General features: G+C 57.7%; 1 protein-coding gene across 1 annotated transcript in view; it reads left to right on the top strand.

Annotated features, from left to right (window-relative positions):
- The window catches only part of ADAMTS13 (ADAM metallopeptidase with thrombospondin type 1 motif 13), a 33,970-nt gene that overhangs the window by 17,172 nt on the left and 5,405 nt on the right, over positions 1-11,393 (top strand). Inside the window, 7 exon segments of the mRNA XM_027766622.1 lie at positions 1-106; positions 109-168; positions 1,070-1,205; positions 1,284-1,413; positions 3,043-3,211; positions 3,798-3,912; positions 7,938-8,067. Coding sequence (XP_027622423.1) covers positions 1-106; positions 109-168; positions 1,070-1,205; positions 1,284-1,413; positions 3,043-3,211; positions 3,798-3,912; positions 7,938-8,067 — 846 coding nt within the window.

Here is an 11,393-nt window from a genome sequence, read left to right as displayed (position 1 = left end):
CTCCACCGGGGGGGGGAACAAAAGCCTCTCTCCCAGTACCACCTACCCCTCCCTCCTGGAGGACGGCCGCGTGGAGTACAGAGTGGCCCTGACCGAGGACCGGCCGGGATGCCCCGGCTTGAGGAGATCCACATCCGAGGACCCCGCTGGGAGGACATGGAGATCCAGGTCACCAGGAGGGCCCGGGGACGCTGGCAGGGCTTCCTCTGGGGCGCCAGCGGCATGTCCGTGTGCCCCCCCATCTGTCCACTCGGTCACTCCCCTCACTCGTTCTCGGGGGTCTCCTGGGGGGACTAGCCTATTGGGTCTGTGCTGTGCAGAATCCAGCGATGAGCCCCCAGGGCTCAGAGGCCCATGGGAAAATGTGGAAAGGAGCTGGGCTGGGGTCCATGGCAGGAGGCTGGAGCCCTGAGCGTGGGTGGGAGGCCCCAGGCAGCCGTCAGGGCTCTCCTAGGAAAGGCAGGGTGGGCTGAGGTCTAAGGTGAGCTCGTGCCACCAGGCCAAGCAGCAGGGCTGATGTCTGCACGGAGGTTCAGCTCTGTGCTGGAGGAAGGGGACCTGGCAGGTGTAGGCAGATTAGGGAGTGGACGTGTGCGCCTCGGCGTGGGGCACAGTGCTGACACGGGCAGCTCAGAATGGGTGTGGGCTCTGCAGTTCCTTTGGGAGCAGAAGCTTGGAGGAGCCAGGAAGGCATTTGTGTGTGTCCCCCAACAACACGCATGCTGAGAAGGGCACTCGGGAGGGGACAGAGTTAGTGTGGGGGAAGTAGCACTAGGGAACACTTGGAGAGAGACCCAAGTTTGCGTGGCCTCTGCTGCAAAGATGGGCAAGCCCAGGCCTCCCACCTCCACCCCATCCCGTGAAGAGCTCCTCCAGGCCCCGGGGAGGGTCCTGCCCGCTGTCCTGCCCCGCCCGAGCCTGGCCCGGGTCAGCTTTGGCGACTGCGTGGTGAGCAGAGGAATGCAGGGATGGAGGGACGATAAGTGGGAAGGGTTCCCGAGTGTGGGGCGGGCGACAGAGATGGGTTCCTCAGGGAGCTTCTGCACAGGGCCTGGCTCTGCCTCTGCAGGTTTACAGGCGGTACAACGACCAGTACGGCGACCTCACCCGCCCAGACATCACCTTCACCTACTTCCAGCCTAAGCAGCAGCCGGCCTGGGCGTGGGCCGCCGTGCGCGGGCCCTGCTCGGTGAGCTGTGGGGCAGGTGAGGCCTGGGAAGGGCTGGCCCGCAGCACAGCCTCCGCCTGCATGGAGGTGGCCTAGCCTCCTTCTCCCCCTGCAGGGCTGCGCTGGGTGACCTACAGCTGCCTGGACCAGGCCAGGGACACGTGGGTGGAGGCCACCTGGTGCCGAGGGAACCCGCAGCCGGCAGCGTGGCCGGAGTCCTGCACCCCCAAGCCCTGCTCCCTGAAGTGAGCCCTGTGTGTCTGTGTGGCTCCTGGCGGGCGCCCTGGCTCTCGGGCCCGTGGGCTTGCTGGGTGGTGCTGCCTGTGCTCTCATCAGCCCTGAGGACTGCCCCGCGCGGGCGGCTCCGTCAGGGTCCCCACTGTGGTGAGGACAGACTCGGGTGTCTTGCCTGCTGCCTGAGGGCGGCACCCCGAGACCTCTGAGCTCAGTGCTCATTGCTGGATAGAGGCGGTCACTCCCGGGAGGGCCCTGGGGAGGCTCAGTGGGAAGCACCGCAGCTCGGGCAGCTCCCCACAGCTCCCTGGTACCTCTCCAGCCCAGCAGCTCCCTCAGCTCCCGCGGCTCCCTCGGCTCCCTCAGCTCCCTGGCAGCTCCCACAGCTCCCGCAGCTTTCCAGCTTTCTTGCAGCTCCCCTGCAGGCAGCTCCCCAGCAACCCCCCAGCAGCATGGGCTGGGGCAAGGCGCTTTCAGTTGGGCTCTTGCTGAGAGGTGCCCCAGGCAGTTCTGCAGGGCAGGGCCCCCTTGAAGAATGGTTTGGGAACACCTGCAGAGTTGGTGGGTGTTCCCTGCCAGAAGGCCCCCACCTGGAGGCTAGCCTGAGGGCCAGCCCGAGCTGCAGTCTCTCCCCGGCAGCTGGGGGCAGCCCTGCACCTGGGAGTGGGTTGGGGCACCGTGTTTTGGTGTTGCGTGTGCTGTGTGGAGGCCAACCAGCTCCCAGCCTGCCCCACCCTCCCCTTAGCATGGGAGTGGTAAGCCACTCCCTGGCAGGGCTCACCCCTGCACTGAGCCCTGCCCCTCCCGAAGGCTCCCTCTCCCAAGGCCTCTGGCTGTGTCGCATTTGGTGACAGGCAGGGTGCGGGCTGCTGATGCCCAGAATGGCCGACTGCCCTGCCAACCTGGCCGGCCAGCTCCCTCACTGCACTTCTGGGCCCTGCTAGGAAAGGGGGTTGGGAAGCTGTCATACAGGCCACGAGGACCAGAGGGCTGCACAGGAGGCCGCAGTGTCACTTCACTGTCAACGTCATCTTTTCCACTGTGCCCATGTGGCCGCCTGCCATCTCCTGTCAATGATGGCAGCTTGTCATTCTGCCTGGCCACTAACGGCTGGTCAGCCCATGTGCGGTCCCCTCTCTCTGGGCTCCGGTTCTGTTATCTGTCCAGTGGAAGGAGCTGCACATGGCCCTGGGCTCCCCTTCCCCTCGTGTCCGTGTCCACGACAGCAGAGCCGTCTCCACTCCTTCCCGCTGAGGCGTGATGTGGCCTCGGACTCTTCCTCAACGCAGTGCTGAGGCAGCCACCACCTCGTGGGGTGTTGCACAGCCCGCGTGTCCCCGAACCTGGTGATCAGATTCCACTTGGTATCTGACTGCCAGCGCCTGCCGAGGTGCATGGAGCGTGTCCTCGCCTGGCTGGGGGTGTGCCTTCACCTCCAAGGATGGGAAGGACAGGCCCCATCTCCCCCCACGCGGTACCAGGAGGCAGGTCTGGCTGCCAAGCAGACAGGAAGCCTAATGAACATGGTGGTTGATCCAGCATGGCAGGGAAGGACCTCTGAGCTCTGCTTCTTTGTGGGGCACCTCTTTGGGCTCCTGGATGTTGGGGGGCAGCTGATGGTTGTCTCGTGCCGTCCCCAGCCTTCACACGTCAGACTTCAGAGAAGACCTGGCCTCGCAAAATGTGACACGGGCTCCAGGAGCGAGGGGACTGGAAGCCCCTGCGACGGCGGGACCGTGCCCCACAGACGGGAAGCCACCTGTCCTCAGGACTTGCGGTGCAACGGCGTGTCCTCCAGGCTGGGGTGATGTGAGTGCCTCAGGACAAGGGTCGCCGGGGCCATTGGGTCATCTGGCTGGAGAGTGAGGAGCCCTGACTTGCATCGTCCTTCAGGCCAGGGCCAGAACACAGCCCTTCTGTGGGCCTTCCCCTTGCGGGAGGAGAAACCTAGAATCAAGCCCCACAGACCACCTGGGAGCCCGCGCACGCCAGGCCAGGAGTGCCAGGCCATAGGAAGCCCCGGGAGGTGGAGTTCTGCTGTGCAGAGTTGCTGCTGCACTCCCGCTGCTGTCCGGCCGAGGCCCAGCCGCCTGGCTCTGGGGCAGGGTGCCAGCCACCCTTGTCCCTCACAGCTGGTGGGACTGAAGGACTGAGTGTGCTTGCAGATCCCACCAGCGCTCAGCCCTACCCTACAGCAAACCCTCAGGCTGACGAGCCTGCGAAGGCCAAGGTGGGCTGTGGGGACCCAGAAGCATGTCTCCCCAGAGGAGCAGCCGAGAGGGGCCCCGGTGTGCTTGGGCACCGCCTGTTCTCTCTGCTCTCTCCCAAAAGGACTGAGATAGGTGTGGGGGAGCTGGGACCCCCAGACCCTCCAGCTGTCGCTTGTCCCCCACAGGTGGACGCTAAGTCTCCAGGGGCGGACTCTCCATCAGGCAGTGCCACGCCGGGGGCTCCCACTGTGCACTTGTGGACCCCTCTAGCTGGGCCCTGCTCCGTCTCCTGTGGACACGGTGAGGGCCCCAGACACTCCTGAAGACCAGCACTCATTGCCAGCTCTCCCACTTACCTACCTCTTGCCCGCTTCTAAAGAGCATTTGAGATGGCTTTTTAGAAATCCAGACTACGCGAGAGCGTGGCCTAGTTTGTAAGGAGATCCGGCAAAGGACCGACAACCATTTTTAGTGTGTTGCTTGATTGGCTGAGAGACAGGCAGTACCGGCTCCCGGGAGCGCATTCTCTGGGTCCCAGCAGACGTGCACGAGGTGCCGGGATGATGATCAGAGCAGAGAAACAGAAATGATTGAAAAGCACTCGGTGATTTCCCTCCAGACTTGTTACTGTGCTACACACATGTAAAACTGACTACATGCAGTCCAGAGCCCCAACCACCACCATAACCCCTGGCGACCCACGAGCTGCAGCTTTCGGTGCACACGCAGATGTGGCATTGCCAGGTTGTACGTGGTTCCGTGTTGCTGTCTGTGGGACCACCCTCCGGGTTCCACAGCAGCTGCCCCCGTTTACATTCCCACCAGTGGGCACAGGGCTCCCGTGTCCTACATCCTCGCCAACACTTCCTACCTCTGTTATTGTTTAAAGAATTCTTTTATTATTTATTTATTTTAACTTGACCAGAGAGGGACTGAGAGGAGAGAGAGAGAGAAATAAGAAAGGAAGCTTCTAGGTCTGGGATTCAAACTGCAGTCGGCCATGTGGGAGTCCAGGGCCCTTAACCACCACGCCAGCACTTTTTTTTTTTTTTTTTGGAGAGTAGTCATCCTAATAGGTGTGAGAAGATACATGGTGATTTTTTTGTTTTAAAGAATGATCTGTTTTATTTATTATTAATATTTTTTAAAGTTTGCTGTGAGGTACATGCACTCATCATAGAGACACGCACACGCACACACACATGCAGAAAGCCACCAGGTCTGGGGCTGAAACTGCAGTCCGCCATGCGGGAGCCCAGACCTGAGCCCAGACCTGAACCCTGCACCACTTGCTGGCCTGGTACACAGTGTTCTTAAAACCCTAACCACTTGTTCAGTACAACCCCCAGGGCTGAGGCTGGAAAGAGATTTCTTTGGAGGGTATACTTCTTTAAAAAAGAATTATCCATATTATTTTATTGTTATTATTATTTTCCAATTTTCTACAGGACACCTGCACTCATGAGAGAGAGAGAGAGCGCAAGCCACTAGGTCCAGACCTTGACCCACGGTTGGCCGTGTGGGAATCCAGTGCCCTAACCACCACACCACTTGCTGGCCCATTGGAGGATACCGTTAGAAGAGAGATGAGGGGTGTTGGGGCAGTGGACGGCATCGTGGGTTAAGGTGCTGGATTCCTACATGGTTGACTAGCTTGAGTTCCGGACCTGCTGACTTCAAACTCGCACCGAGTGCGTGTGCGTACATGCCCAGAATCCCAGGAGGAGAGTGGAGAAGGGATTGAGGCGTGGCTATCCCCCCTTAGAAGGGGGATAATTTCTTGCTTTCTGTCTGTCTCTCTTTCTCTGTCTCTCTGGGCAGCGCATGTGCCCTAGAGCAAAAATATCTCAAAAAAAAAAAAAAAAAAAAAAGAGAGAGTTGTGCAGGGCCCAACAGGTGGCAGAGTAGTTGGGGTGCTGGACCCCCCATAGCTGGCCGGGATTCGAGTCCCAGACCTGGCTTGAGAGTCATGCCAGGCACAGTGCATGCGCGTGCCAAGTCCTAGGAGAATGAAGACGTGATGCAGCATGGCATCCCCGGAGGGTGATTGCTTGCTCTCTCTCTGGCCAGCGCACTTGCTGTATGGCAAAAACCTTTGAAAAAATTTTAAAAAGATATGTAAAAACTAGCCCTGGTATGATAAGCACAGTAAGAGATTTTCACATAGAAATTAAATTTTTTTTTTTTAGTTTTTTTGCCATGTGACATGTGTACTCACTAGAGAGAGGGGGGAGGGAGAGAGAGAGAGAGGAAAATGAGAAATCACGCTCCGGAGGGGATGGCTGTGCCACAATCCTTCCTTCTCCATTCTCCTCTCAGAGGTTTGTGCATGCATGCACATGTTCCTGGTGCGATTTTTAAAAAAAATTATTTATTTGAGACCAGTAGATGTTGTCATGGTTAAGTTGCTGGACTCCCACATGGCTGACCACAGTTCAAATTCAGGACCTGGAGGCTTGAAATTCACACCGGGCACATGTGTGTGCATGCCCAAAATCCTGAGAGAATGGAGGAGAAGGGATTGTGGCATGGCCAACCCCTGTGAAGGGTTATTTCTCACTTTCTTTCTTTCTTTCTTTTTTTTTTTTTTTCGTTTTTGGAGAGGTTTTTGCTACAGGGCACATGCGCTTGCCAGACAGACAGAGAGAGACAGAGAGATAGAAAGTGAGAAATCACCCCTCAGGGGGAATGGGCACGCTGCAATCCTTTCTCCTCCATTTTCCTCTCGGGATCTTGGGCACGTGCGCTCACGCGCCCAGCATGAGTTTTTTAAGCCATCAGGACGCGAACCGTGGTCGACTATGTGGGAATTCAGAGACATAGCCATTATGCTAACTGCTGGTTCTCACTTTCTGTCTCATGTGCCCTATAGCAAAAACCTCTACAAAAAAATTATTTATTGGGGCTGGCAGGTGGCATGGTGGTTAAGGTACTAGACTCTCATATGGCCAGCCATGGTTCGAGTCCTGGCCCCAGTGACTTGCTTTCTCACTCTCCCTCTCTCTGTCTGTCTCTGGTCAAATTGAATAATAATAATAAATTAAATAATTATAAAAATATTTATTATTATTTTTAAAAAAATTTGCTATAGGGCACATGTGCTTACCAAACAGAGAGAGGAAGCAAGAAAGCAAGTCAACAGATCCAGGACTCAAAACGCAGTGGCCGTGTGGAAGTCCAGCACCTTAACCACCATGCCACCTGCTGGCCCTACTTGACATGAATTTTAAGCTTCCAGGTCTAGGACTCAAACCATTGAGATAGTTATGTGGGATCCAGCATCTTAACCTTCTTGTCACCTGCTGACCCCATATAGCAATTCTTAAAATTTGTCTTAAATAATCACAGTGACTTGCTTCCTCACTCTCCCTCTCTCTGTCTGTCTCTGGTCAAATTGAATAATAATAATAAATTAAATAATTATAAAAATATTTATTATTATTTTTAAAAAAATTTGCTATAGGGCACATGTGCTTACCAAACAGAGAGAGGAAGCAAGAAAGCAAGTCAACAGATCCAGGACTCAAAACGCAGTGGCCGTGTGGAAGTCCAGCACCTTAACCACCATGCCACCTGCTGGCCCTACTTGACATGAATTTTAAGCTTCCAGGTCTAGGACTCAAACCATTGAGATAGTTATGTGGGATCCAGCATCTTAACCTTCTTGTCACCTGCTGACCCCATATAGCAATTCTTAAAATTTGTCTTAAATAATCAATAGCATCTACCATTTTTCCATATTGCCAGAGGGCATGTGTGCTTGCCAGAGAGAGACAGAGAAGAAGGAAGGGGGGGGCCTGGTGGGGTAGTCATGCCACTGCCCCTTCTCCATTTCTCCACCCATCTGGATTTTGAGCATGCGTGTACGTGTACTCAGCATGTTTTTCAAACTACTAGGGGCGGGGATTTGAGCCATGGTCAGCCATATGATATCTGGTTCCCCATGCACAGTACTTAACCATTGTGCTATGGGGTGAGCCTATAGCAGCTACCATTTTCTGAGCACCTATTATGTGCCAGGTACTTCATAGCTTTCTTTTAAAATCTTTACAGATAGGGCCAGCTAGGTGGTATGGTGGTTGGGGTGGCCATATTCCACATGGTTGACTATGTAGTTCAAGTCCTGGACCCTGTGGCCTGAAAAAAAGAAAAGACTCAAGATAGATGCCATGACACAAAACCTGAAGCTCAGAAAGGTTACCTCACCCGTCTGAGGTCCCACAGCTGGTAGGTGGGCAGAGCCAGGACTTGCCACATGAGCGGGGCCTGCTGTCCTAGCTGAGCCCAGCTCTCAGGGCCCCGGGACCCCTGCTTCTTCCCTGTAGGCTTGAGGGAGCTGCGTTTTGTGTGCATGGACTCTGCCCTTGGGATGTCTGTCCAGGAAGAGCTGTGTGAGCTGGCACGCAAGCCTGAGGGCCGGCAGGAGATCTGCCAGGCTGCCCCATGCCCTGCTCGGTAAGTGGGGGATAGAGCCTGAGCCCGGGTTCTGACCTCTGGTGCATCAGCCCACTTCCTGCAGGTGGGAGACCCAAGCCCTCGCGGCGTACTCTGTGATCTGTGGAGGGGGGCAGGTGCCGCTGCTTGTGCGCTGTGTGAGGCTGGCCCGTGCCCATCAGTCCCTCTGCCTCACTCCAAGTGCTGATCAGTGTGCCAGCTTGGCCCCACCAAGGACTGCAGCCGGGAGTGTGCCCCACCAGGTGGGCACTGCCCAGGGATGCAGGTATTAGTCTGCATCCCAGCGCTGGCCTCACCTCCAAGCCCAGCCTCCTGATCCTCAGTGTCCTCTCCTGTAGGATGGGGCCGTGGAGCCCCAGAAGGCTACAGCAGGGGTGTTAACGAGATGATCCCGTGTGTATAGTGTGTCACGCGGGGTCTGGGCGGCTGTGGGCGCCCTTGGCTGACGGGCTGTTTATTCATTTCCCGCTCTCCGCTGAGCTCCTGCCCTGCACAGGTGCTGTTCCTGCACTGGGGCTCAGCGGTGGGGACACATAGCCCTGCATCCCTGTTCCTGCACTGGGGCTCAGCGGTGGGGGCCACAGCCCTGCATCCCTGTCCTCACTGGGGCTCAGCGGTGGGGGCCACAGCCCTGCCGCCCCTGTTCCCTGACTGGGCTCAGCAGGGAAGGCCACAGTCCTGCTGCCCTTGTTCCCGCACTGGGTGTGTGTGTGGGAGACAGGACAATGGCTGAGGCAGACTTGGAATGCAGTTTGGTGAATGGTGTTTGGACGGTTGGAGCAGGCTCCTAGGTAGTGGCAGGACTGGGATTGCAATGAGAGACAAGTCTCAGAGACGGGCCTCTTGCTAGCCCCTTGGCCCCTGCCCATATGGCCTCTTCTGTCAGATGCAGCTTCCGTCCCCTGCCCTCAGCTTGCCCTTCTGTGAGTAGGTCTGCATGTCTACTGTGGAGCTGCTGGGTGGGCTAGTCAGGGAACCCAGGGAGAGAGGCCCTTCCTGGCCTTCTGTCCCTCCCTGGTCTGTGGGCCCCCCTGGTCTGTGGGCACACAGGAGTCCTGGCTCCTCAGCCTCCACGGGGCTGCCGGGCCCCCTGACTGCCGGGCCCCCCGGCTGCTGTCTGTGAGGTTGGGTACAAGCCGGTGGCCTGCAGTGTAAGCTGCGGGGGCGGGGTTGTGCAGAGGGCCCTGTATTGTGCCCCGTCTCCCAGGGAGGACGATGAGGAGGAGATCCTGCCCGACTGGCGGTGCCAGGCGCTGCCCCACCCGGAGCCTCAGGAGGCCTGCAGCCTGGAGCCCTGCCCTCCCCAGTCAGGCACCCAGTGACAGGAGGGGTGGGTGAGGGGCAGGTGGCTCCTGGTGTGGCAGGTGCCAGGTGGGCACCACAGGGTGACTCAGTGGCACAAGGGTCACCTGTGGGACAGTTCCACCTGGCCGCTGTGCCGTGTAGGAGGGCAGCTTGAGCATGACGCCAGTGGGTGGCCTTCTGATGGGCACAGCCATGGGGCCTTGGGCACTGGAGAGGAGCCAGGGACAGGGGCAGGGGTGGTGGTCCCAGTAGACAAGGAGAGGCCCGTGCCCTCGCTGTGGGACCTGAGATCGTGGTGATGGGGGATACCTGCCCTGGCTTTTCTTCCATGGTTTCTTTCAGATGTTTTACTTTTTTTTTTTTTTTTTAAATTTTTATTTTGCCAGAGAGTGTGTGTGCTCGTTGGGGGCGGGGGGAGTGAGAGAGCGCCCAGTGGGGACGGTCACACCACAGTCCCTTCCCTATTTCTTCCTGTCAGGAGTTTGTCTCAAAGGCCCAGGCTTGGCCCGCGCAGTCAGCCATGTGGGATCCAGCCACCTGAGCCACTGCGCCACGGGCCAGCCCAGCGTTGTGTTTTAACTAGGAGATGCCCTTCTGTATGGGACGTACGTGTCCAGGAAAGGGCGCAGCAGACCCCGCGTTCCGCACCCCGGGCCTGAAGCTTCGTAGTGCCAGGCGTTCGTCGCGTCGCTAAGTCGCTGTCACAGACGCAGCTGCGTTTATCTAAACCCTTAGCTCTTGCTCTGCATGGGATACTGCCCAGTGGGGACTGCGCTTCACTTCCCAGTCAGTGATGGCAGCATGGGGTACCTGGGTCCCCGAGGCGCCTCTGTCGCAGCTTTGGTTCCCAGAGCTGTGGGCATCTGTGTGAGCACCCTGCCAGCCCCTCTCCCAGCTCCTCCCCCTCAGAGCGAGCTGTGGCTTCACAGTCCGTTCTGCTTCATTTCTTTGCTTAAGCTAAAACCCCTTGGCTAGGCACCCCATTTATCTTTTTAAAAAAGATCCATTTTATTTATTTTTATTATTGTTGTTCTTTTTATCTTGCTATAGTCATCAGAGAGAGAGAGACAGGGAGGGAGGGAGGGAATATGAGGAAGCAAGTTGTCAGGTCTGGGCCTTGAACTGTGGTTGGCCATGTGAGAGTTCAGTACCCTAACCACCATGCCACCCGCTGGCCCCACTCCATTTATTTTTCCATGTCACATTCAGGGCTGATCTGGAAGTTCTGGGGGATTCTACACACATGCACTCTGGCTTCCCCTGAACTTAGGTAGCTGTTCTGGGCTCTGCCGTCCTGGACCATCCCAGGGTCCTCCTGACTAAGGTTCTGTCCTTAGCTCCCGGCTGCCCGCCATCGTCCTGCCTAGTCTGAGCCCTCCGCACCCCTCCCCGGGCTCTGCACAGACCAGCACGACCAGGGACGTGCAGAGGGTGCTCCTGAGCACGGGCACCCTATGGCGGCCCCTGCATACCGGCTCCCACCTCACACTGCCTTGTCGTCGCGCTCTTCCTTTCTTAGGGCAGCCGGTTCTCAACCAGGGGTGCTGCGGCCTCCCCGGGGACACGGGCAATGGCTGGTGATGCTTTAATTGGCACAGCTGGGAGAGGGATCTGCTTCTGGCACCCAGTGGGCAGGGCCAGGGTGCTGCTCCCAGGGCAAAGAATTAGCCGGTCCCAAACGTCAGATGCCGAGGTGGGGAGGTGCCTCCACTCTGAGAGGTGAGCCTCGGTTGGGTCCACTCCACCTCCTCGGCTCCCAGAACAGGGCCGGGCCACAGAAGCATGCGCGAGAGGCAGCACCACGGTTGGAGGGCTGACGTTAAGACTACGGGCAGCTACGGGGTCCCTGGCCAGGCCCTGAGCAGTGCTGGTCGTGTTGTCGCGTGGTGGGGATTGAGCATGAGCAGGACTGATGGCCGGATGGCCCCGAGGGAAGGGTTTCCATGGGCCTGTTGCTGGGGCCCGTAAGCCCTCTGCTGTGTGGACAGATATGTGTGATCGGGCGGGACAGGAGGCAGGTT

This window comes from Tupaia chinensis, unplaced genomic scaffold (genome assembly GCF_000334495.1).
Source record: "Tupaia chinensis unplaced genomic scaffold, TupChi_1.0 Scaffold143602_1, whole genome shotgun sequence".
NCBI classification, from domain to species: domain Eukaryota; kingdom Metazoa; phylum Chordata; class Mammalia; order Scandentia; family Tupaiidae; genus Tupaia; species Tupaia belangeri.
The sequence above is the reverse complement of the archived record's forward strand: the minus strand, read 5'-3'. Positions and strand labels throughout refer to the sequence as shown.